The following is a 27,473-nucleotide window of genomic DNA, read 5'->3' as shown; positions in this document are numbered from 1 at the left end:
TCATTGTTAAACCACACCCCCCCCCCCCCACGCCGGAATTCATTAAGAATATAAATCCTTAAACGACAGGTCACGTATGATATCTATGTTTATAGTCCCCCCCCCCCTCCACCCCCAGGTGTGGAATAAATAATAAAGTATAGCCGTTTCCTATTTTACTTTTGATAAGACAATGGCTAATAAATTGGTGTATTAAAGGATGCAATTTTTTTTATTTTAATATCCGTGAAAAATTATCTGTGATACAATACTATACATGATTTTTTAGTATGGACAATGCTGCAGCAGCTCTAGTCTCCGCCGTAGGATATTAATCGATTTTGAAGGTATACTGGAAAAGCTAAGTTGAAATTTATTGAACGCTGTAAAAAATTTCAATTTTAATCAAATAAGCATTAGATATCAATCATAATTTTTATTTAATATCCGTGGAAAATTATCTGTGATACAATGCTTGCTATACATGATTTTTAGTATGGACTCTGCGGCCTTAAACTTTATAGCAGCACTTTTCATATTGAAAAAAAGGCAAACAACAAGTCAAGCCATGACTAACTTTTAAAATCATTGGAAGAAACATTCAACAAAAATACACTTAATTAAAGAAAAAAGCTACAAGATTTCGTGACACTACATAAAAAATCTATTCACGAAACCTTATTTGAAAAGTCACGAGAAATTGGCTAAGGCCATAAAACTCGATCCATATTGAAATACTTAACCGGGATTTTTAATATTTTTGACAATGTGTGACCATACCGATTTATTAACATCTGTTAGTATCTTACAAATATATCCCAATTATAGTTTAAATATACCCCTTCTGTCCGTAGAAAATATCCAGAGAGGTGCAAAATTTCAACTTCCGGCCGTAGTCAAATATTAGAGAATTTGAATATATTTAGGGTATTTAATATTTAGAAAATACTGAAAAACAGTAATATTTCACTATGAAATCAGCCTCCGTTGGATTTATTGAGTATTTTTCAAGAAATACTCAAACTTCAGATATGAGTGAATAAAAGCAAAGTTTTTCTACATTTCTAGGAAATTATATCAACTCTATAAAATCGTGGCTTTAGGGATTTTTGGTCCAAAAAAAATATAGGATTATTAGCCCTGTAGATTGATCATTTTAAAAAGCGAAGCTTTTTTATAATAAGGGTCTATGCGTCTGTCGATTTCAAACTTTATGATTCCTGTAAAACATATTATAAAGAACGTAATTACCAACAAATCAAATTGATTATTGTATGCCCAAATACGGTTTCAATGATTTTGTCATCCTTGTTTTAAAGTGGAAGTTGCAAAAAGCGGATGATTTGATTTTCGGCTTCTTTGTACAACCTTAATTCAAGACCAAAACATATGTGGATTGATTTATATCTAAATGGTATTTATTATTTATAAGTTTGAGGATACCTAATTTATGGAATACTGATTCTTATTATGATAAGGTACAATGTTATAAGCAAAACATCTCAATAATCAAGTCCTAAAAATGTAAGTATGTCCTTAAACAGAAGTATATACCTAAGCAATTTTGCATCAAATTTACTATAATTACAATAATTTTATATAGACTTATGCATTATTATCCTGTAAATTTTGGTTTGTCCTTTCATTTCAGAGCTTCGCTTTTATGGATTTTCAATATTTGGTTCCTAAATTTGTATTAAAGATAAATGATAGGTGTGAATTGCTTGCATTAATGTGCTTTATTGTCATGGGAATCAGCATTATGAAAGGATATAATGAAAATACTAGGGTTGGGCCGGATACTTTATTGGCCGGATACCGGATATCTGGCTGATTTCTAATGCTGGATATCCGGTTCCGGCCGGATATCTGGCCAATGTTCGATATCCGGCCGGATAACCGGATATCCGGCGTCAAAAATCAGCCGGATATCCTGTAACCGGATAGTTTTAATATCCGGTATCCGGCCGGATATTGAAAATGGCACCATAGCTGGTCTCTTTTGTGTCACAACCTCCCATGTCATATGATGGACACAAAAGAGGCCATCTATGATGCCTTTTAGGAAAAGTGGTATTGCATTCTTGGGAATCTAGGCTGCATAAAATGCTCCTCAACCTCCTTCCCATGTCATATGATGGACTGAAAAGGGGCCTAGATGCAATTGAATAATTGTTAATCTGAATGTATTATGTAAACACTCTTGTTATGTGTGTTCTGATTAAGTTCTCATATCCTGTTAGATAGAAGTTCAAACAGTACATTTAACTCAGCATAAATTATCATAATTTATGCAGAGTTAAATGCATAATTGATAATCTGAATGTACTATGTAAAAACTCTTGTTATGTGTGATCTGATTTAGTTCTGATCTCCTGTTAGAAATAGATCAGAAAAACCTATGTTTTGTGAGATTTTGCTATGTGAAGGACCAAAAAGCTATGTTTTGCAATATTTTGCTATGTTAAGGACAGAAATGCTAAGTTTTGCAAGAATTTGCTATGTTTTGCAAGAATTTGCTATGTTTTGCAAGAATTTGCTATGTTTTGCAAGAACTTGCTATGTGAAGGACAGAAATGCTATGTTTTGCAAGAATTTGCTATGTGAAGGACAGAAATGCTATGTTTTGTGAGATTTTGCTATGTTTTGCAAGAATTTGCTATGTTTTGCAAGAAATTGCTATGTGAAGGACAGAAATGCTATGTTTTGCAAGAATTTGCTATGTTTTGCAAGAATTTGCTATGTGAAGGACAGAAATGCTATGTTTTGCAAGAATTTGCTATGTTTTGCAAGAATTGCTATGTTTTGCAAGAATTTGCTATGTGAAGGACAGAAATGCTATGTTTTGCAAGAATTTGCTATGTGAAGGACCAAAAAGCTAGGTTTTGTGTGGTGCAGGGAGGCTACTTATGTCTCTCCATCTTGCAAAATCTTTGTTAAGGGAGACAAGTTATGCCCTTCATCTAACAAATTCTCACATGTTTTCTTTCCATGATCCAGTTTATACCCTGAAGAGTAAAATCCAATAAGTCCAGTGGTTACCGAGATCTTAAGCTTCAGACGGACAGACAGACAGACATCATTCTACTTTGTATTATAGATAAAAAACAATTCAACAGCCCTTGCTGAGCAGGTTTGCTACACTGAGATTAGTATCCTTAGGGCTTGAGTACACCTGGATTATTAATTTCAACCCCAAGTATCCCCCCCCCCCTAATTTTGTTAATCTCAGATTAATGCATTAAAGGAACCATGCAAGAAATATACCGCTTTAACTGCTGAAAGACTGCCACGAGTAGACCCAATACCCTAAATTTGAAGCCTCCAGCTTCAAAAACAAAAAAGTTATAGACATTTTAAAATCATATTTTTAGTACAATGAAAATTTTGAAAGTTTTTTATTGCTAATAATAGAATTTTCATTATTAAAATACGTCGCCTAGAAAGAAAATCATAAATTTATTTTTGGCAGAAACTTAGGATGCCAGTAACTGATAACATATTTACAATAAAAACACTCTTCTTTATAGTCAAAATCATTAAAACAAATTCAGTTTAATTTGCGTTCTATTAAGAGTACTGTAGCGTGAGAATGTCAGCCTCTAGGATTTCCAGCCAATCAGCCTGAGTCTGCCCTAAATCTGCTGAACAACCAATCACAGCTGAGCATCTGTATTACTTACATTAGTTTAATTTTTTTTCGCTATGACATTTATGCTTTCAAACGCAATTTAAACCGAATTTTTTAAGGACATTTTGACTATAAAAAGGGGTGTTTTTATTGTAAAAATGTTATCAGTTATTGGCAGTCTAAGTTTCTGACAAAGATAGGCTTTTAATTTTGCTTCCAGACAACGTAATTTAATATTAAAATTTTCTTTTAGTACAATGGAAATCTTTCAAAATTTTCATTGTACTAAAAGAATCATTTTGAAATGTCTGTAACTTTTTTGTTATTGAAGCTGGAGGCTTCAAATTTTGGGTATTGGGTCTATTCATGGCAGGCTTTAAGCAGTTAAAGCGGGGTATTTCAGGGAATATATATGGTTGTGGTGCCAACTCTGTGAGGGGTAAAAAAACATGTCCTTCTTGTAATAAGGAATAATCCAGTTCCTATTTACCATGGCATATTACAATCTGTAAACCAGTGCCTGTACCTGTGCTCGTACCTGAAACTGTACCTGAACCAGGACAATGACATAGTTCAATTCCGACGTCTACACCTGTACCTACTGTACCTTCTAGATCCTGATGCAGTCATAGAAGAGGGAAGAAATATTTTCTTCTCCTTTGATATAGGTTTAGCAATTAACACTGATTCGGAAATAACTCTTTCTCAATTAGAAGACGAAGTTTTCTCGTTAGAAAGATCAATTTCAGATATCCAACAAGCTGGCCCTAGTTGTCACCAGGTTGGGGAGCTTTATGGTCCACCTCGCCAACATAATCTTTATGGAAGTGGGGACATGAGCTCCCAACTTGTTGATGACTTTGGTCAGTCTATTTGTAGAATGGTTACTCGATCAATGTCAAGATCTTCAAAAAATAAAATTTTTTTTTGTATTATCAACAATATTATCAAGACGAAATGAATTATATATTTAATAAATGTGTTAAATAAAAACAAGATTTTTCTTATATTAGTGCAACACTACTCTATAATATCCAATAATTGTCTGTTACCTTCTTTTAAAAATTTTAGAATTATTGTTGTGTAAATTGATTTAACTATTATTAATAGTTATAAGTTTTAAAAACTTGGTTAAAATATTTATAATTAATATTAATTTGAAAGTAGGTGTATTTTTGTCATCAAAACTGTGAATTTGACAGCTTACCTAAATTTCATGGGTGTGAACTTGACAGTAAAACTGTGTTTGAAAGGTGTAATTTTGACAGTGGATAAAACAATATTGCCAAAAATACAGCTAAAAATCAAATTGATAAAAACACACCCAATTTTTGTCAAAAACACAGTGGCTGTACTTTTGCTAGTGGTAAAAGTGGCAGCACCCCAATATATCTACTGGTCCTTTGGTGGTTTTAAGCTAGTTTCTTGGAAGGGGGGGGGGGGGGTGGGACACCAACCAAAAAAAAAAATCCCCCTCAATTAATTGAAATAGGTAGTTGCAGCACCAGAGGAATTAAATTTTTTTAAAATTACTTCTTTGTTTGTTTTTTGAATCAAAAGAAAACAAGTTACACAAAATTTATTACCAAATAAAAAAATGGTCTTAAATTATTTCTTCTTCCAAGGGTTTTAAGCTTAAACTGTTTTTAACCTATTTCTAAAACTTATATTAAAACTATATTATGACACCAGTAGAATCAGACTGCAGAGCCTAAATTTGAATTAAGTCCCTGATTAACTTTTTTGGGGGAATTTAAAATTTTTACTGTTGCTGGGGTCATTTTGATCAGAGCAAAAAGTCTTTTTTTACTTGGGGTAATATTGTGGCTTACAGAAAATTTTTATATAATTCACTTTATATTGATACAAAAAAAACATTAGGTACTCTGTTCAATGAAAATATCTAAAACAATTAATTTCATTGAAAAATCTAACAAATACAATAAAACACATTATGCTAAGATCAAACCAATTCTTGGATTTTATACTTTTCCAAAAGAGTGTTTTCACAAAGTGACTTTTTTCCAATGTAGTTAAATAATTTTTATATAACTAAAATGAAAAGAATGAAAAACAAACACTTAAAAGATACATACTTTTTAAAAATATTTTTAAAAAAAGGTTGAATAATCTTATTTCATATCACATTTGTATATGTGACAAAAATAAATTTGTTGTATTGCATAATACAATTATTTGTATCTTACGTATTATCAAAATGACCAGAGCAACAGTAAAAATTAATTTTTAATTCCCCCCCAAAATGTTTATTGGGGACTTAATTCAAATTTAGGCTCTGCAGTCTGATTCTACTGGTGTCATAGTATATTTTTGATATATGTTTTCAAAATAGGTTAAAAACAGTCTAAGCCCTACAATAAAACATTTATATTTTAATTAGTTTTTTGATATATTATCCCTGTCAGTTTTTAGACTCATGTAAACAGAGGCTACTTTAACGTAGTTTTATTGATGTGTGGGTATGAATGGGTTAACGTATAGAAGGGGTAGTAACTTCGCCCTTTTGGAGCACAGGGGGGAGAGTCACTGAGATAAGTTCAGAGTAGAATATAAGTTCTTCGTATATAGAGGTGAAGAGAAAAAGGGGAGGGTTATCAAGTGTTATAAACACGGGACTAATAAAACTAGTATTAATCTTGTACTTTTTATATCCGCGGAAAGCTTTTTACAGTATGATGCAATAAATGATTATTCTGTTATGGCTTCGAAAACGGTTGATATTCACTGGTTCTCAGCCATACTAAAAAATCATGTATAGCATCTATAGTCAATTTTTCACAAAATCAAAACAGTTTTGGTAGCCTGGGCTAAAACTGATTTGAATCTTACAATTTTTCACTTTCATATCCGCGGCAAGCTCTCTTTAATACAATGTGATAAATAACTATTATATAAAAGATTATTGAGAATTTTATAGAAAGTTTTTTTGATTTTATGGTTGTTTTTGAGTTCAAGTAATCATCTTTTTCACAAACTATACTTAAATATTATTCATAAATATATCTACAGTTTAATATTTTATAATTTTACACAACATTTATATTTTTGAATATCTTGTATTTAGGTACAACATTGAAGGACTGCGGTTACTATGGCGAAATGACATGAGTGATGGTTCATACCATAGCATAGATGGAAGGAAAACTATTGCAGAAATTGTATTACTTTGTAGAAAAAATTTTGCTCTTGGAAATAAGTTCAGATACTTATTAATGTTTTTCTTATTAGAGGTAATTTAAAATCTAAAATTTTAGGCCAAAGAAATCCTATTGTTGAAATAATAGAAATAACTAGAAACAACTAGAAATAAAAGCTTTCATGGTCATAACTGCACCAAAACTGCTATAGTGTATGTCTTGACAAGCAAAAGGGCTTTTAATTGCTAAGCTTCATACTGTACTACATTTTAAAATTATTTTTGATATTTATTTATGTTTAATCATTGTATGAGAATGTAAAGATTAGGAGATTAAAAAGTTAAATCTGTGGGAGGATTCACACGTAATTGATATCTTGCGGGCTGCACATGTTTTTTAAGCTAAAGGTGCGATGCATCTATATAAGTCGCACATTTCTTTTAGTTGTTTTTACAATTGATTAGCTTATAAGATGTTGTTAATTTGTTATTAATCATTTTTGTATATTATAGACCGTTGATTTCAAGCATTTCATGCTTATAGCTATAAATTTATTAAATAAAGGCATACTGCTTAGGGAACATAGTGTTCTTTTATTTTGGTTAGATCATTGTCAATTAAGTAGGTCAAATTATCCGCCGGGGGTTCGATTCCCGTGATAGTGTAGATTTGATTTAGTATGTTGTCCTTCATTTAAAAATAAAGTTATACGTCATTCAAAATTAAATGAAATAGATTATATTTACAAAGAAGCTTTTACATTCAGAGTTAATGAAAAAAAATATTAATTAAGGAGAGCCCTGTAGATAATTCTAATTTACAACCCCTCATAGATCATCTTGTGAATGGAGATGGCGATGGACAGTAAGTGCTAACATATTTAAAGTAATTTGTCTCTAAAAGGACGCCTGCAAGAGAGATACACCGCTTTAACTGCTGAAAGACTGCTTCAAGTAGACCCAATACCAAAAATTTCAAGCCTCCACTCATTCAGCAGTTCAAGCGATGTATTTCCTGCAGGCTTCCTTTAAGTTTTTTAATTCCTTAAATTTTCCATAATTAGTTTATTTATCCAACTTGCTTTTTTAGAATTAACATGAACACATTGATACCAAAGGAGAGTTATAATGGAAATTATTATTACCATTTTGATAATTGCACTAATTCAATCAGTATAATATTTGAGGATACTTTATCTATATCGAAAGATCAAGTTAATACTCTAAGGTTAGTGTTTTTTTTTCATAAAAATTATTGTAATCATTTGAAAATTAATTTTATGAACCCAAAAACCCTAAATTTGAAAATTAAACACTAAATTAAGCTTTTTGAAACTATATTATTAAATTTCTTTGATCTAGCTGAAAATTTTTTAGATCTTTGAATATAGAAGTACTAATATTACCAAGTGTACCGTTTGGAGATACTGTTGTCTACTACAGGTAAATGTATGACTATGTAATTGTTTTGGCTTGATAATATAATTAATTTAATTACTTTTAATCTAATGTTATCAAAATACCATTAATAATAGCAGAAAATCATTTATTTATATCTTTTTTTAATTTGATACCTATTAAGTTTGTAAATCACTATATGTTGCAGAAATATATATCCATCAGCCATTTCATTACTTGGTAATTCCTTACCACAGAAATCTGAATGTGCAGGAACAGAAGAGTCTCCAGTAGATTTGATGTTAAGTTCCAGAGAAATTAATCAGCTCAGTAATTTTACTTTATCAAGTAATATTTAGTTTCTTGTCTTATATTGACATGGATGAAATTATTCATAAAGTGGAGCTTAGCAAATCAAAAAGTCTAAACAAACAAGTATTAACAAATATGTAATTACAGAAGTACTAAAAAAAGTTATTTAGAATTCTGAATTATAAGTCTGTGACAAAATTGCTCATGCCAGGTTACAATTGAATCAAGACAAAAGTAAGTGCCGAGCTCTGGGACCTATGTATGGTGAAATTAGACATAAAACAATGATTATTCCAGGTAAAACCAAAATATTTCAGCGGGGTCTTTTTGAGAAAATTAGATTTGAAAATTTACCGCATAATCGTGACAAGAAAAGCAAAGATTATCTATTTAAAATTTTGAACAACTTTGCTTTTATAAAGTTCTTCATAAAACCACTCCTAAAGGGAGTTAATTAATGGCCATTTTTATCAATTGCTTTGCTAAGGTCACGGAAATTCAGCCTTAAATAAATCATATATAGAGTGGTTTTTATAAAAGACTTCATAAAAGCAAAAGTTGTTTAAAATTTTAAATAAATAATCTTTGCTTTTCTTGTCATGATTATGTGGTAACTCCTAGGGATTGAAAATTGAACTTGAAATTTTCAAATCTAATTTTCTTGAAAAGACCCCGCTGAAATATTTTGGTTTTACCTGGAATAATCATGGTTTTATGTCTAACTTCACCATACATAGGTCCCAGAGCTCGGCACTTATTTTTTGTCTTGATTCAATTGTAGCCTGGCGTGTGCTTTATCATGTCTGGTGTAAAAAATCTCTAGTAGTATAAAGAAGTATATAGTTGCAAAGTTTAAAAATTTTTCTAATTGTTTTAGAAATCTTTTATTTGTTTGTAAATAAATAATAGTAATACACTTTAAAGGAACCTTGCAAAAAATACAATGCTTTAACTGCTGAAAGAATGCCACATTTACCCAATACCCAAAATTTGAAGCCCTCAGTTTCAATAACAAAAAAATTCTAGGCATTTTAAAATTACATTTTATGTACAATGAAAATTTTGAAAGATTTCCATTGCTTATAACAGAAATTACAATATTAAATTATGTCGCCTAGACACAAAATTATAACCTTATCTTCGTCAGAAACTTAGATTGCCGGTAAAAACACCACTTTTCATAGTAAAAATCTCTGAAAATTTTTTTGTTTAATTTGCGTTTGTGAGCGTAAAATCATAGCGAAAACAAATGAAACTAAATACAAGCTCAGCTGTGATTGGTTGTTGAGCTGATTCAGCCTTCTGATTGGCTAGAAATACTACAGTTCTCTCGGTACAACATTAAATTTTTTTAAAAAATGATTTTTACTATGAATTTTAAAAATAATTTTTACTATGAAAATTAGTATTTTTATTGTAAAAATTTAATTAGTTACTGGCAACCTAAATTTATGACGAAAATAAGCTTATAATATTGTTTCAAGGCTACGTAGTTTAATTTCAAATTTTTTAACATCAGCAATGAAAATCTTTCAAAATTTTCATTGTACATAAAACATCATTTTAAAATGCCTACAACTTTTTTGTCATTAAAGCTGAAGGCTTCAAATTTGGGGTATTGGAACTACTTGTGGCAGTCTTTCAGCAGTTAGATCGGTGTATTTCTCGCAGGGTTCCTTTAACTAACAGCCAGAGAAACCCTGTTTGGACATAAAGGATGTTAAAAAAAAAAAAATTAAGTACTTAAAATCTTTCAGATAGACTCCATAATTATTTCAGTTTTTGATAGAGCGTGTATAGACCTTTCAATAGACACCTTAAACAGATTTCTAATTCAATCTTTGCCAATTTGGCATCAAAAAGACAGACCTGTCAAACATGACATGAAATGACGGCTCTGTCTAATTTTAATTCTTGCTGTTTGCCAGGTCTTTCTTTTTAATGCCAAATTGGCTAGGATTGTGTTAAATACCTGGTTAATGTGTCTATAGAAACCTCTAAACATTATGGGGTCTATCTACAAGATTTAAAGTACTTAAGACGGTTTGCTTTTTTTTTAAACAGACAAATTTCTCTGTAAGGGCTAGGTCTACAGCTGTAACGCTGTAATCAACAAAGTTTTCTTATTGTCATTGCTTGAGCATGAATTGAATTATTGTTTTTATTAGTTTTAGACCAAAACTGTAAGATTTATATTGAAAAAATTGAAGCGATTGGTTTTTTTCTCAACGCCCTTTATGTACATTAATTTTAAAGGCTTTGCTGTAAAATTTTACAATATTTGTCCTAATCAAAACATATATTAATAATTTCTAGAATTCTCACTGCCAGTAAGGGGGAAAATATCCTATGGAACTTATGGAATAAATTTTTTCTCTGGTTTATTTAATTCATCTGCTCTGTTCCCATCAACAGGTCCAACTATAACTGGTGGCAGCCTGAGTACAGATATGTAGGATTTTTGAAATAAAGCTACTCTATAAGTGTTTTGTCTGAACTTCTGTATTCTAGGATATGTATTTCCAAAAATGAGAAAATATCTTATGGAACTTTAGGATTAAGATTTCCCTTGATCTTGATAGGGCTTTCAATGCTGGAAGTACTACGCCTCCTCTTATGGTTTGCATTTTCTTTTTTTGTCTGACCATATTTGTACAGGATACGATCTTGTTACAATTGTATTGCGTCAGCAATAGATCTATTATTCTGAAAACCTGCCTGGCCATCATCAAACATTACAAATGGCTCATTATTTACGAAAAAAAAACATTTTCTTGGGAATAGGTATAACCAAGAAGGAAAAAAAATCGAAAATTATATTTGGGGGGCAAATGGTGAGGTCGTCAATTTTACGATGTGTTGCCCACCAACGACAGCTGAAAAACATGTATAGGTTTCATGATTTTCTCCGAATTAATTTGGTTATTGGTCTCAGATTTTGATTAAAACTTCCAGTCCCCTTCATTTGGTCATGAAACTAAGGGATGGGTGATTTTTAACATTTTAAATATTTACATTAATTTTCAACTTACATACATGTTTTATATATCAAATTAATCCCCTAGATGCTTGTGTGGTAGTCAGACAGACTGTCACTTCCCAGAGCATGCTACGCTCCGGGACTCCCGATAAAACACACAGGTGTTTAATCCCAAACTATCACATTCCTCAGCAAACCCTTTTTCTTTTGTTGACTGCCAGATAATGCGGTCAACTCTACCAGCCGCCGATGGGGGAAGGGGTTGCCCCTCCCCACCCTCATGTTCCAGATAACCTACCCTTTTCTGGGGGACGCCAGCCTTACCCCCACACGAGCCTGCCCTTCTGCCTTTCACCTGGCCTGCATTTCCCCATTCTCTCCACACTCATTTGCTACCTAACCCAATATCTATAATCTGTTATCTATAAAGTGATTATTTTGTTATGTGTAGTTAGTTCTAAATAAATCTTCAAACTGTAACTTCTTGGAGTATTTTATTGATAGAATCATTAAGGCTAGGGGCTCTTTTGCCGGACTCACCAAATAGGGCTTGAACTGCTTCACCCCTATTACACTTGCAATATAGAAATTGTCTTTAAAATCACAAAAACCATGAATTACAGGGTGTCCCAAGGAAAATGACAAAACAGGTTTTTTGAACTTTAGACACTGGCACACAACGAATTTTGCCCATTTCTTGCTTTGAGAGTGAATATCATCCATTTTAGAATACATATGAAGTAAATTTGGCGTGGGCACTCCATATTTGGACACCTAAGAAATTTTTGAAACACCCTGTAAATGTGATATTTGAGTCTGTATAGCTAAAAATTGGTCCAAATTAGTCTACAAAGTATCTAAGTATGTTAGGCCATAGTGTTTTCTGACCAGATAATTTTTTTATATTTTTAGGAAAAATTTTTATTTTTTATTTTTAAGTGAGACCCATTGTTACAGATTTTGTCTAATAACAATAGTATGTGCCTGTTTTACAAATTTTCACACTTTTAAGACACTCTGTGTTTTTTTAAAACCAGTTTTGTCCCTTTAGGGGGGAAAGGAGTCGTTTTAGGGCCATAGACTTTTTCTTCATTGTTTTATAAATTTTAGGGGCGCATAATTTGTTACTTATGCATCAACCACCTACGGCATACCGTTTTGCCGTTATTTACTGCCAAATGCGGAATTTTGGATGTTTTTTGCTGTTCCCAAGCTTTTGATTGGCATTTATGATAGGAAGGTGTTGTTTTATTAAGATTACTCTGAATTAGTTTTATATATGCAATTTAAGTTACTAAATTTTATTTGAATGAAAACTTTTTGTACATCTAATTATTTTCGTCAATATGAATTGCAATTGGACGTGATTTATATTATATTATTTATACCTATTATATTTACTTTATTTTCTTGTTCTGACAATTGCAATTCATATTGACGAAAATCAGTTGGATGTACAAAAAATTTTATTTCACATTAAATTGCCTAAATAAAAGTAATTCAAAGTGATCTTGATAAAACGACTCCTTCCTACCATAAATCCCCACCAAAACTTGGGAACGGCAAAAAAACTTTTGGCGGTGAATAACGGCAAAACGGTAAAAAAAAGTTATAAAATAATGAAGAAAAGGTCTATGGACCTAAAACTCCTTTCCCTCCTAAAGGGGCAAAAACTAATTTTAAAAAAACATACACAGGGTATCCAAAAAAGTGTTAATATTTGTAAAACAGGCACATACTATTGTTATTAGTCAAAATCTGTAACTAAGGGTCTGTTTTAGTCACATAAAGACGGAAAAAAATTCTAAAAAAAAACAAAAAAATAATTATATAATTGAAAATACAGGGTGTCTGAAAATATAAAAATTTTATTCTGGCCAGAAAACACTATGGTCTAACATATTTATATTTGGACCAATTTTTAGCTCTACAGACGCAAAAATCACACTTACAGAGTGTTTCAAAAATTTTCCAGGTGTCAAAAGTTCAAAAATTGTGACACCCTGTAATTCATGATTTTTGTAATTTTTAAGACAATTTCTATATTGTTCCCATCTGGGGATTAATTTGATATTTAAAAAATGTATGTTGAAAATTGAATGTAAAAAAATTAATGTAAAAATTTTAAACTTGAACACCACAGAAAGAAAATGCGCGAAAATCTTTAAATAGATTTAAAAGGTTAAAAATCACACAGCCCTTAGTTTCATGACCAAATGAACGGGACTGGAATTTTTTATCAAAATGCAGAAAAATGTTTTTTTCGTAAATAATGAGCCAAATGGGAGGCATAAGTTACCTGGATAACTATAAGATTTAATACTATATCCCTTTTTATAATTTTAGTTATGAATTGATTGCATTTGACTTGAACTGGGGAAGTATAAGCACACAAGGCTCAGAACATTTGATAGATGGAAAAAAATATCCAGCTGAACTCCAAATTCGACTGTTTAATCAGAAATATCAGGGAGAGAGTTCCTGCAAAATTTCATCAGATTGTGGAGCTATCTTGTCTTTCCTTTTTGAAGTAAGTGCAATTTTAATAACATTGTATTATACTGTAATAACAATTAAAATATTCAATCATAAAATAGATTTTTTCTTTCTTAATTGCCTAGATTTATAATCTTCTTTAGGTTAGTTCAACAGAAAATCAAAATCTCAGCCAATTTTTGGACCAAGTAGCGAAAGTATGTATAGAAGTAGAGAGATTACTCAAGAGACATAATGTCTGATTCCACCAATAGGAGAATCATTAAGGAACATTCAAGAGATCTCATTGGTTGAAATTGTATACACATTTAATTACAAATGGATGTTTTTTTAATTTCATACATACATAAAAGTCAGCTGTAAAGAGTATAATATTAATTTCTTAGTACAAAGCTTTGCTGAATCAGACTTCATTGCCTAAAAATTTCGCCGTAAATTTTTTGAAATGTGAAAGCTTCAAACAGAGTTAGATTCATTAATAATATTAGGCCCGCTACTTGCTGGTGAGGCAAAATTATTTTTGTGAAAATCCCTCCAAAATTGCATAAAAAATCTACAAAAATTAAATAAAATCATGAGAGGGTTATTAACATAAGATTTTGTTCAATTTTTGTAGTTTTTTGATGTGATATTGGAGGATTTTCACAAAAATAATTTTGCCTCACCAGTGAGTAGCGAGCCTAATTATTTTTTAAGACTCAACCACAGCTTGAGTTGAAGGTAAACAATTCTTTTGTCTGCTAGAAATGTTCCTTTTAGATTTGACGAAAAATCAGGTCAGACGGGTAATCTAGATATAGTATGTCTATTTGTATATCAATTGTATAATTAATGTCTATATAAATGTGTTTTGCAAGGACAACAACAGTTATTTTTATGTTTAATTTAGATAAAACCTGACAGACAGATGGATAGAAGCAAATATTTATAAAGTACACCTATAATGACATAGCATATTCATGTACAAAATTTGCAAATGTAATATTATTTTATATTTGGTAAATAATTTAATCAAAATAAAATTCTTCCCTTTTTTAATCTTGAATGTAGCTTTAAAAATAATGCTTGCAATATTTCAGTTGGACACTACTTCAAACAATCAAGGAAGGTAAGCATTAAAATTTCATAACAACGTTTCAGAAAAAATTATATAAAAATATTTAGATACATTAACTTAATTTTTTGGTTAAAGTACATAAAGGCAAAAATGTTCAGCTTAAAGAATTGAGTTTATGATAACTATTTTACTTTGTCCGATTATTTATTTTGCCCTTATAATCAAAAATTTGTAAAATGTTTTTAATTTTTAGAATATTTTTAAATTCCTTAATTCCCATGGAGAAGCTATTTGGAAATTATTATTACTACTATGGATATTTCTCCACTGGCAATTGTTTTGAACTTGTTCAATGGATAGTTTTTGATGACCCTTTGTCTATCTCTGAAGGTCAACTTAATACTTTGAGGTAAGAATGTATCATGATCATGATAAGTTACAGAACAGTGCGTAAGCTAAAATTTAACATTCTTAAATAAAAATTATTTGTTCATTATTTATCTATTGAAAGATCAGTATAAAGTTTTTAGTAGCGAAGCTACTCTATAATTCACCTTGTCCGTCCGTCAGTCCGTCAGTCAGTCCGTAACGCTATGGGGGAAATGGGATTTACTCAGCTCCTATAAAAGATAGAATTCTGAAATTTTTTGACAACATTCCCATCATTAAGGAGCACAATTAACTATAAAACATCACTGGCGGTCGGACGGCTTTTTAGCAGGTTTTAGGCTATTTTTAGATTTTCCACATTTTCCCCCATATCTTTGGTGTTTATGGTCCGATTTTCAAAATTCTTTCAGTTAAAGATATCAAAATTAAATTTTCCGTCGTTTGGAGAAAACAACAATAACGGTCAGACTGCCTTTTTGCAGGTTTTTAGCTATTTTTACATTTTCCACCATATCTTTGGTGTTTATGAACCGATTTTCAAAATTTTTTCAGTTATAGCTATCAAAATCAAATTTCCCGTCGTTTGAAGAAAACAACTATGAAGGTCAGACTGCCTTTTTGCAGGTTTTTGGCTATTTTATATTTTTTTTACATTTTCCCCCATATCTTTGGTGTTTTTAGTCCAATTTTCAAATTTTTTTCAGTTAAAGATGTTAAAATTAAATTTCCCGTCGTTTGGAGAAAACAACAATAATGGTCAGACTGCCTTTTTGCAGGGTTTTGGCTATTTTCAATTTTTTACATTTTTCCCCATATCTTTGGTGTTTATGATCCGATTTTCAAAATTTTTTCTGTTTTAGATATCAAAATTTAATTTCCCGTTGTTTGAAGAAAACAACCATGACGGTCATTCCCATCCACGAAATTTTGTGCTTCGCTACTTATGGATGTTGTCATCCTTGTTTACTTTTTTATTCAATGTTAATTCATTATAATAAACAACCAATTTACTTAGGGGCCTCAAAGTCAATGGCAAAAGCATAAGTGATAATTTCAGACCAACCCAGCCTTTGGGCAATAGAATTATAAGTTACAAGTAAGTGATAATAAATCTTATTTTGGTTATTATTTAATTCATTGCCCAACTCACAGACAACATCACAGTTTTAAGCTAAAAGTTAGGGTGTTTAAACACCTTTAATAGATTTGAACTGCATTTTCAATTATGGTCTAAAGAGGATTGTCTTAGTAATCTTCTTAAAGACTCAAAGGGGATATGACATTACATGGTAGAATTTCAAACAAGTATACAGAAGAACTTTAATGCCCCCATAACTTTCATCATCATCAGGCGCGACTCTCTATTTGATCTGACTATGAAATCCAGAGAATACAGACACCCTGTTCCTCCATGAAGACCTGTCCTTGGCATGTGCTTCAGTTTTCTCCCCAAGTCAACTCTAATTTGATGAGGTCCTTTTCAGTGCTGTGCCTCTAAGTCGTATTTGGTCATCCCTGTCTACGTTTACTTGTGGTAGGGTTCCATCTTAAGCACCTTTTGGAAACCTATTCTGAGCGCATGTCCTAGCCACCTTAGTCTTTTATATTTCACTTCTGCTTCAATACTATTGCACATAGTTTTAGCATAAAATTCAATGTTTGATATTTTGTTTATTTTAAAATATATTGCAAATTCTTCTTAAACTGTTTTTAACCTATTTTTAAAACTTATATCAAAAATATACTATGACACCAGTAGAATCAGACTGCAGAGCCTAAATTTGAATTAAGTCCTTAATAGACTTTTTTGGGAGTATTTAAACAGTTTTTAACCTATTTTTGAATGGGGGGTCAAAAATATACTAGGACACCTGTGTTTTTTAAATTTTTTTCTTTCATCGGTTCATAAATTTTAAGGCTTTGAAGCAATAATATCCTCTAATAAAAACAAAAACCCTGTGTCCCAATATTAAGTATAAATTGTTCTAAAGGTTGACGAGATCTTAAAGTACCTACCACGCACAACCTACTTAATTTTCAAAATATCTTCTGTTAACTAAGGAAAACAATGTGTACAGTATCAGTCTAAGAAGATATACCAGTTTTAAAGAAAAATTTTTCTGTATCTTTTTTTAAGATAATGTTGAAGTCTTAATTTTCTTATATAAGTTTTAAAAAATATTTAAAAAAGTAACGTGCAATATGTTTTTGTAATGTATATAAAATATTTTAATTTAATCCTTTTAAAAACCCTGTAAAAGTTTCTTTTCCATAAAGACAAATTTGTTTACTATACTTTATGCTTCTTGTCTTATAATTCTATTCCTATAGAATCAGACTGCAGAGCCCAAATTTGAATTAAGTCCCCAATAAATTTTTTTGGGGGATTTAAAAATTATTTTTTACTGTTGCTCTGGTCATTTTGGTCAGAGCAAAAGGCAGGGAGTAAGGGAGGGGACAATAGGCAATTAATTCAATTTAAGGGTATTTGCTGAAAGACTTTGAAATCCAGATTAATCCAGCAAATATGGAGGAAATCTTAAAGGGAGAGTTAATACAATACAGAAAACAATAAAATAAGAAAAAAAATCCAAGAAAAAAGCATTCATTTGAAAGTTATATTACCAGCACATCAGACTGACGTAACCATTATGTAATTAATAACTAGAAAAATCTCCCTAGAACCCATTCAACCCATAGCCCCATAACCCAAAATTTAATTGGATTCTTAGATTATTTATTGAACAAATATCACAATAAAGTTTTTACCTATTAAATGATATTTTCTGGAGAGAAAAAAATTGTTAAAACCAGCCACATCATAACAAATTAAGTTTATTGATACTTGTCTGCAATATTTAAAATTAACAAACAAGTTAGCGGCATTCAGTGCGCTAGTACCCTAAGTCAGTCAGAAACTGCTAAATTCTTGCACATTCCCTTTAAGCCAGTACCCAAAGTCTGAGACTCCTAAAAATTGAATATTCGATCCATTGTCCCCTCCCTTACTCCCTGGCAAAAGGTCTTTTTTTTACTTGGGGTAATATTGTAACTTACAGAACAATCCTTATACTAAAGTAACAGGATGTCTGTTTGTGTGTCTGTACCAAAGGATCTTGCTAACCGCTGACCCAATCGGGATCTCCTTAACAGGGTAGCTTCTCATAGGTCCCGGGAAGGTTTATAACTATTTGGGGGAGGGTACCACCACCCTCCCAAGAGAAATAAAAAAAAGGTTGAAAAAAAATTTAAATATTTGAGAGACTTGATCGAAACATAAAGAGGTATTGTAGAATTTGAAATCAATAAAGAGGTATCAAATAGACTTGAACAAAAAAAAACATTGAAAGTGCCACTAGAGGCCTCTAGGGGCGTATCCGCTAGTTTTATATGATTCACTTTATACTGATACAATAAAAAAAAAAACATTACTTTGTTCAATGGAAATAATTTTTTTTTTAAAACAATTAATTTAATTGAAAAATCTAAAATAATACAATAAAAAACATAATGCTAAGATCAAACCAATGAGAAATCTTCTTTCATTTTAATTCTTTATAATTTCCCTAAAGAGTGTTTTCACAAAGTGACTTACAGAATAATTTTTATTTAATTAAAATGAAAAGAATGAAACCATACACATAAAAGATACATACTTTTAAAATAATATAAAAATATTTTTAAAAATAAGTTTGAATAATCTTATTTTATATCATATTTGTATATGTGACAATAAATTTGTTGTATTGCTTAATACATTTATTTACATCTTACATTATTTAAGCCTTTACAGCCAATTTTTATGTGTTTAAAATGGGTGATAGAACACAAACATGATAATGTTAATTTGTTGATTTATTGGAAAGAATTCATTTTTAATGAATTTTGATAGATGAAATCAACAGGCCTAATTTTACTCTGTACCAGAATACAATACTTATGAAGCAAAACACTCTAAAAGCTACAAATTTTACCCCAATAAAAAAGACCTTTTGCTCTAATTAAAATGACCAGAGCAACAGTAAAAATTTATTTTTAAATCCCCCAAAAAAAGTTTATTGGGGACTTAATTCAAATTTGGGCTCTGCAGTCTGATTCTATAGACGTCCTAGTATATTTTTGACCCCCTATTCAAAAATAGGTTAAAAACATTTTAACAGCTATTGTGAAATGCATTTATTCATAAAATTTTGTTATCATAATTATCAACTTTTCAGGTATACCATATCTTCTTAGTATTTTCCAGAGTGTTTGTCCGTGTATAGAGTCAAAGGCTTTAGAAAAAATCCACAAAATTTAAATGAAGTGGCTTGTTAAATTCAACACATTGTTCAATAATTGTCCTAAGGGTGAAAATTTGGTCAACACAGCTTCTTCCAGCAAAGAATCCAGCTTCTATTAGTTTTTTGTCAATTTTCTCATCAATTCTGTTTGAAATAACTTTACATAGGACCTTACCTGGGTAATAATTTCTCGCCAATTGTCTCAATTTTTCAAATCTCCCTTTTTAGGAAGTTTAATGATTACTCCTTTAGACCAATCTGGTTGTATCTTCTCCTGTTTTCAAATTTTACAAAAGAGATCAGTTTGTCGTAGCAGACGATCTATATCTGCCTCAAGCATTTGTCAGTTATCAAGTATGGCTAATGAGCTTATAATTTTGTTTCTAGGCCACGTAGTTTAATTTGAGCACAATTTACAGAAACACATTCCTGTATTAAAAGTATAATTACCTTGTATATTGTGTGAATTAAGTGTTTTTTACCATCAATATTAAAAATGAAATATCTTCCACGAAGGAGCAGTTAGGATTTCATGCTCAATGGATTCTACTCGGCTCCAGGTCCTATTTAAACTGTTTTTAAACTATTTTTGAATGTGGGGTCAAAAATATACTAGGACACCTATAGAATCAGACTGCAGAGCCCAAATTTGAATTAAGACCCCAATAAACTTTTTTTGGGGGATTTAAAAATTAATTTTTACTGTTGCTCTGGTCATTTTGACCAGATCAATAGGTCTTTTTTTACTTTGTGTAATATTGTAACTTAGTGAACAATTTTATATAATTCACTTTATACTGATACAATAAAAAAAAACATTACTCTGTTCAATGGAAATCATTTTTTTTCTAAAACAATAAATTTCATTGAAAAATCTGACATAATACAATAAAAAACATAATGCTGAATTTAAACCAATAAGAAATCTTCTTTCATTTCACTTCTTAATAATTTCCGAAAGAGTGTTTTCACAAAGTGACTTATTTCAAACGTAGTTAAATAATTTTATTTAATAAAAATGAAAAGAATGAAAACCCTACTCATAAAAGATACATTCTTTTTAAAAATATTTTTAAAAATATGTTTGAATAATCTTATTTTATATCATATTTGTATATGTGACAAAAATAAATTTGTTGTATTGCATAAACATTTGTTGTCATCTTAATTTATTTAACCCTTTACAGCCAATTTTTATGTGTTTTAATGTATAATAGGCATGAAACATTTTTATGTTAATTCATTGATATATTGTAAAGAATTAATTTTTAATTAGTATTGATAGATAAAATCAAAAGACCTAACTTTACTGTATACTAGCATACAATATTTACGAAGCAAGACACTCTAAAAGCTGAGTATTTTACCTATAAAGGGAAAAAACATCACGATTCAGTAAAAAATATTTAATCCATAGTAAAAAATAAACTTTAAAATCCTAATAAAAATTGATGTGGGCAATTGTTCTCATTTTTGGCTTTGCAGTATGATTCTACAGGTGTCAAAGTATATTTTTGATATACCTTTCAATATACAGTTTAAGCGCTGCATTGTCAGTTTTGATGGTAATTTTGTTTAGTCTTTAAATGGTTTAGGCAGGGTATGCCTTGTGCACTTTTTGACTTTTTTGTCTTTAGTAGCATATTCAGCTCTTAAAATGCTCATGTCAGCCAAATGTTGAGCATTATGAATTTTGTTATTAAGATTCTTTCTCTCTTCTATTTTGTTCCATGTTTCTTCAGAAATTTACTATCTTTATAAAATCCCATTTTGCGATGAAAATCAACAATTTCCCATAAGTCTAGGCCTTACTATGATATTAAGAACTTGTGATTACATCCCAAGTAGGTTCCAGGGAATTTTGAAGAAAAGGTGAGGGGGGAGGGGGTGACAAGTCGTAACCCTACTTTCAAATAAAATTTTAAAAACGAATAGGTTTAAAAAATTAAATTTCTTGAGAGTTTTCTGGACTTATGGTAAGCTTCACTGTATGTAGAGGAGAACAATATCAGTTCAGCGGTTAGCTACACACATAAACAAACATCCTATTGTTTTTATATAAGGGTACCTGAGGAGGCTACAACAACAGAAGCTCCAACCATTGCTGAGGTTGTGGTTGAGACTGTTGGCAATGCAGTGGAAATAGCTACTTTTAGCACAGGTAGTTTCATTACGAAGAAATCCTAAATTTGCTTTGATATGCCTTAAGCCACCAATATTTTCTTTAGCTATATTTAAAAATCTTTAAATTTTTATAAGAAGCAATTGTTATTGCAAGCAATAAGTTTGTCAAGATTTAAGATATTTTCCCCAAAAATCTGGAGGTTTAATAAAAGGTATCTTTTGATTCAATTTTTATTGTAAATATAATTAAGAATTTTCATAATGTTTAGGTCTTATTCTTGTAACAAATACTGTTTTACCAGCTGTTGCCAATGTTATTACCTTATTAGCAAATAATTTGGGTGGAGGTAAGCTTATTTCACAATTTAAATTAAATATCAGAATTTATACAGTGTGTTTTTTTTATGAGAACTTTTTTGAAAGCAATTTTACCCCACTTATAGTTATCAGAATTTAATGATTAATGGCTTATTTTCTTCGTTTTTTTAAGGGAAATTATGAAACAACCAAAAAAAATTACAGTTTTTGTTGAAAAAGTACAGTAAAGTTGAAAATTAAAAACTTAGGTGTCAACATCTAAAAATGGTTTTAGCGCATTTTTCTTATGTTCAAATATTCTACCTTTTGCAAGAATGGCTGCAAAACGCTTCAAAGTTGAGATATAGAGCTATAAATTTATACAGATACTATTGGGGACATGTACTAGAATAGGTCAAAGTTTGAAGGCCATATCTCAATCAGGGAGAAAGTACTGGCCCCCCAAAGTCGACTACTGAAAATCTATATACTTCTCTAAATTTCTCAAATTCCAAATGTAAATATCATAGAAAAAGTATTTTTTGTATTTTAGGATTTCTAACATTTGGTAATTCTATAGCAGGCAGTTCCTTTAGTTCAGGTTCTTCAGGTAAACATTTTTCACATTTTCAATGCTCAATTGTCAAATTATGATCACCTTATTTATAACTCAAAATAAGAATAAAATTTTGGGATAAATATCAAAAGACCAAAAAATTGCAATTAAACTTTATATATTTCTAAAATTGTTTTATTTTCACCTATTTACTTTTCAAATAGAAAAGCATAACTAACTATACCTCTCACAACTGTCTTGCCATAAAATTTGAATATTGTAGTAAGAAGTAATTTTGATTAGTTTCATTTTAGAATGTCACTTCAAATAAAATCTTACATAAAAGGATAAATTAGATAATTTTTGAACAATTATGTGTGCCCCGCATGAGATTGACATTTTAAAAAAAATCCCCTTATTCTAATATTTTTACTATTTTGGACTTTAAGGGAAAACACCAAACCAACAGAAATATGTGTACATATATTTATCTTAATTCGATCGTTTTAAAGTAACACCTATCTGGCTTATATCAAATTTACCAAAGTATAAAGGTAACATTTCATGTAATTTTCTTAATCAAGGTTTCAGTGCTATATTTACTGGTGGATGTCTACCTTCAGATTGCAGGGTATCATTTTAATTGATAGAAATACTTTGTAACTCGATTTGTCTATTGGTCAGTAAATAAAAATCATGAAAAATCTAATAAGCTTGGCTGCTATATTCCTTACCAATGTAAAGAATCTATACTTATTTTCTTCATCAGAATTCAAAGAGGGGGGAGGTGGTGCAATTTACCCCCCTCAATATAAAAAAAAACTTGGATTTCCTTCATGCTGTTCTTAGGTAGAAGTTGTCATTCCTGTTATAAATTAATAAAAGTAATATAAAAACTATTACATTCAACATATTTTAGAAAATGAATACTATCATGATTTTAGGTTTTTGTTGGTCTGAGTACAAAGTGTTGTAGAAGAGTCAGGAGAGGGAGAAGACTTGTTTGTCCAACTAATTGTTAATGTTTTATGTATATTTTTTTTCAAAAACAACAAAAACCTCATGTATAACTTATGATAATAATGTAGTTTGTTAATAAAAATTATGTTTGAAAATAAGTAGTTTCATATAATAAATAATAAAAGCCAAGCTTTAAAATCAGAAAGAAGGACAAACGATCAATACTCGTGTAGAGTCTCAGAACTAAATATGAAGAACATTTTATAGTTAGTCCAAACAAAATATCATACAAAATTTTGTTATAAACAAGGATGACAACATCCATAAAAGCTAAGCACTGAAACGGTAGGACAAACGGACATTAACACTTACATATTGTCAGAACTAAATAATCAGAATATAAATATATAAGAGTCGAAGCAAAATTATAAGTTAATTTGTTAAAAAAAATGCTTTATACAGGAAAATGTTTATGGACATACCTACATTTTTAGGACTTGATTATAGAGTTGCTTCGCTTATAACATTATACTTTGTTCTCCCAGGAATCAATATACCAAAAATCAGATCAATCGGATGATTTGATCACATAAAAATTTGTTGTTAAAAAAGTAAAAAAATCAACATGTTTAAAAACGGACGTACGGACATTTTGGTAATGATTATAGAGTTGCTACGCTTTCTAAATCGTACCTAACTATTACAGGAATCACCATGCAAAATTTGAAATCGATAGGACAATCCTAACATGCCTAAATTAACGAAAAAAGCTATCCGTTACGGACGTACGGACGGACGGGCGGACGTACGGACGGACGGACGGACCGACCCTATTATAAGCACGGTTTATTGGTGTGCATTAAAAGTCTGTGCGACCAGCCGTTTGGCCTCTAGCTTATCCTAAAGTTCACAAAGCAAATATTTCTAATTTCAATAAAATTAACCTCTGATGTACTACCTCATAGATTTTTTTCCCTGTTTATTTTGTGGATTTTTCATCATTACTCCATAAACGGTCAGTAGTAGGCTGCCAAATCATTTTCATTCTACTAAGATAGCTTGAATATTAAGGGGAATAATAAGCGTTTTAAAAAAAACAGTTTGCGAGGCATACCCTGTAAAAGAATGAGAAATTTTTACATGTATGACATATTATCGTTTTGAGATTGGCCTGATCTATTTTTAACAGCGAAGCTTTTCTATGGTTAGGGTCGGTCTGACCGTAACGGATAGCTTTTTTTGTTAATTTAGAATTGTCCTATCGAGTCCTCCTAGAACAGTTAGGTACAAGTTAGAAATGTAGCAACTCTATAATCTTACCAGAAAGTCCTTACATCCATATAAAACATGCTGATTTTTAATATACATGTTAAATTATCCTATCGATTTCAAACTTTGCATAATTGTTATAACAGGTAAAATTCAGAAAGCGTATCAACTCTATAATCATTAAAAGAAAGTTTGTTTAATATATTTAAAACATGCTGACTTTTTTACATTTTGACAACACTTTTTGTTTGATATGATTATCCTGATTTTAAAGCTTTGCATATATGGATGTTGTCATTATTATTTATTTATTTTGTTTAGAAGGATGACATCCTACACTTATTAAAAGCGAAGCTTTTCTATAATTAAGGTCGGTCAGTCCGTCCGTCCGTCCGTAACGGATAGCTTTTTTCGTTAATTTAGGCATGTTAGAATTGTCCTATCGATTTCAAACATTGCATGGTGATTCCTCTAGAAGTTAGGTACGATTTAAAAAGCGTAGCAACTCTATAATCGTTACCAGAATGTCCGTACGTCCATTTTAAACATGTTGATTTTTTTTTACTTTTTTAATAAAAACTTTTTTTAAGCGAAGCTTTTCTATAATTATGGTCGGTCCGTCCGTACGTCCGTCCGTAACGGATAGCTTTTTTCGTTAACTTATGCATGTTAGAATTGTCCTATCGATTTTAAACATTGCATGGTGATTCCTCTAGTAATTAGGTACGATTTAAAAAGCGTAGCAACTCTATAATCGTTACCGGAATGTCCGTACGTCCATTTTAAACATGTTGATTTTTTACTTTTTAAAAGTGAAGCTTTTCTATAATTAGGGTCGGTCCGTCCGTACGTCCGTCAGTAACGGATAGCTCTTTTCGTTAATTTAGGCTTGTTAGAATTGTCCTATCGATTTCAAATTTTGCATGGTGATTTCTTTAGTAGTTAGGTACGATTTAGAAAGCGTAGCAACTCTATAATCATTACCAAAATGTCCGTACGCCCATTTTAAATATGATGATTTTTTTACTTTTTCAACAACAAATTTTTATGTGATCTAATTATCCGATTGGTCTGATTTTAGTATACTGATTCCTGGGACAATAAAATACAATATTATAAGCGAAGCAACTCTATAATTAAGTCCTAAAAATGTAAGTATGTCCATAAACATTATTCTGTATCAAGCAATTTTTCAACAAATTTACGTATAATTTTGTCAAACCTTATACTTTCATATTTTGTAATTCAGTTCTAACACTCAACAAAAGTTAATGTTCGTCTGTCATATCGTTTCAGAGCTTCGCTTTTATGGATGATGTCATCCTTGTTTTTGAATATATTATGGTTAATTTTGAATTTATTAAGAACTTAGATGGATAGATAGGTGAATGGATGAATATATAGATAGCTGGTTAGATGAATAGTATTCACTGTAATTGACCAATGGTAAAATATATAGCGGTCTCTCATTGGTTAATTGTTAATTTTTTCTGACGTCATAGTCAGACACTTTTACTGGGTTCTCGATGGATGGGTAATTGAATAGATGGATAGATTTATTTAGAATTTTGTGTTTTATGGTTAAATTCAAACTCATTTTTTAAGCGCAGCTATTCTATAATAAAGGTCTGTACGTCCGTCAATACGTACTTAACAGCTCTTTTCGTTAATTTAGGCATGTTAAAACTATCCTTGTCAATTTCAAACTTGTTATTAAAAACTATAAATTATTTTCTATGGATGTTTTCATCATTGTATTTAAAAACAAGGATGACAGCATCCATAAGTAGCGAAGAACAAAAAATCATGGATGGGAATACGTACAAGTAGATTTAAAGTGTATTTATTAAAATCAAGAATAGATTACTTTTGATACTGATATCCCAAAAAAAGTTTTAAAATTGGACCAAAAACAACAAAGATATGGGGAAATATGTAAAACATATAAAAATAGCCAAAAACCTGCTTAAAAGCAGTCTGACCCCCATGGTTGTATTTTTAAAACGACAGGAAATTTAATTTTTTTATCTTACCTAAAGAATTTGGATAAGTGGATTATATACATCAGAGATATGAAAAATAAGGGAAAAATTTAAAAATAGCCAAAAACCTGCAAAAAGGCATTCCGACCGTCATGGTTGTTTTCTTTAAACGACAGGAAATTTAATTTTGATATCTATAACGGAAAAAAATTGGAAATCGGACCATAAACACCAAAGGTATGGAGAAAAATGTGAAAAATACAAAAATAGCCTAAAACCTGCTTAAAGGCAGTCTGACCGTCATAGTTGTTTTCTTTAAACAACAGGAAATTCAATTTTGATATCTATAACTGAAAAAATTTTGGAAATCGGACCATAAACACCAAAGATATGGAGAAAAATGTGAAAAATACAAAAATAGCCTAAAACCTGCCAAAAAGCGGTCCGACCGCCATCGATGTTTTATAGTTAATTGTGCTCCTTAATAATAGGAATGTTGTCAAAAAATTTCAGCCTTTTATCTTTCATAGGAGCCGAGAAAATCACGTTTCCCCCAAACTAAGACGGACAGACGGACATACGGACAGACGGACAGACGGACA

General features: G+C 30.7%; 1 protein-coding gene across 1 annotated transcript; it reads left to right on the top strand.

Moving 5' to 3' along the window:
• Window positions 1–10,799: 10,799 nt before the first annotated feature.
• Window positions 10,800–23,720, top strand: LOC145334176 (uncharacterized). Its single transcript, XM_080179541.1, has 11 exons — window positions 10,800–10,929; window positions 13,804–13,987; window positions 14,097–14,150; window positions 15,033–15,061; window positions 15,264–15,419; window positions 16,416–16,496; window positions 21,747–21,844; window positions 22,077–22,154; window positions 22,658–22,714; window positions 23,245–23,291; window positions 23,605–23,720. Exons 5-11 carry the CDS (start codon window positions 15,289–15,291, stop codon window positions 23,680–23,682), a joined length of 570 nt encoding a protein of 189 aa, XP_080035667.1. The 5' UTR covers window positions 10,800–10,929; window positions 13,804–13,987; window positions 14,097–14,150; window positions 15,033–15,061; window positions 15,264–15,288; the 3' UTR covers window positions 23,683–23,720.
• Window positions 23,721–27,473: the final 3,753 nt, after the last annotated feature.

This window comes from Acartia tonsa, chromosome 12 (assembly GCF_053477335.1).
Source record: "Acartia tonsa isolate MP-2025a chromosome 12, ASM5347733v1, whole genome shotgun sequence".
Taxonomy (NCBI): Eukaryota; Metazoa; Arthropoda; class Copepoda; order Calanoida; family Acartiidae; genus Acartia; species Acartia tonsa.
This window is presented reverse-complemented; position numbering and strand designations above follow the sequence as displayed.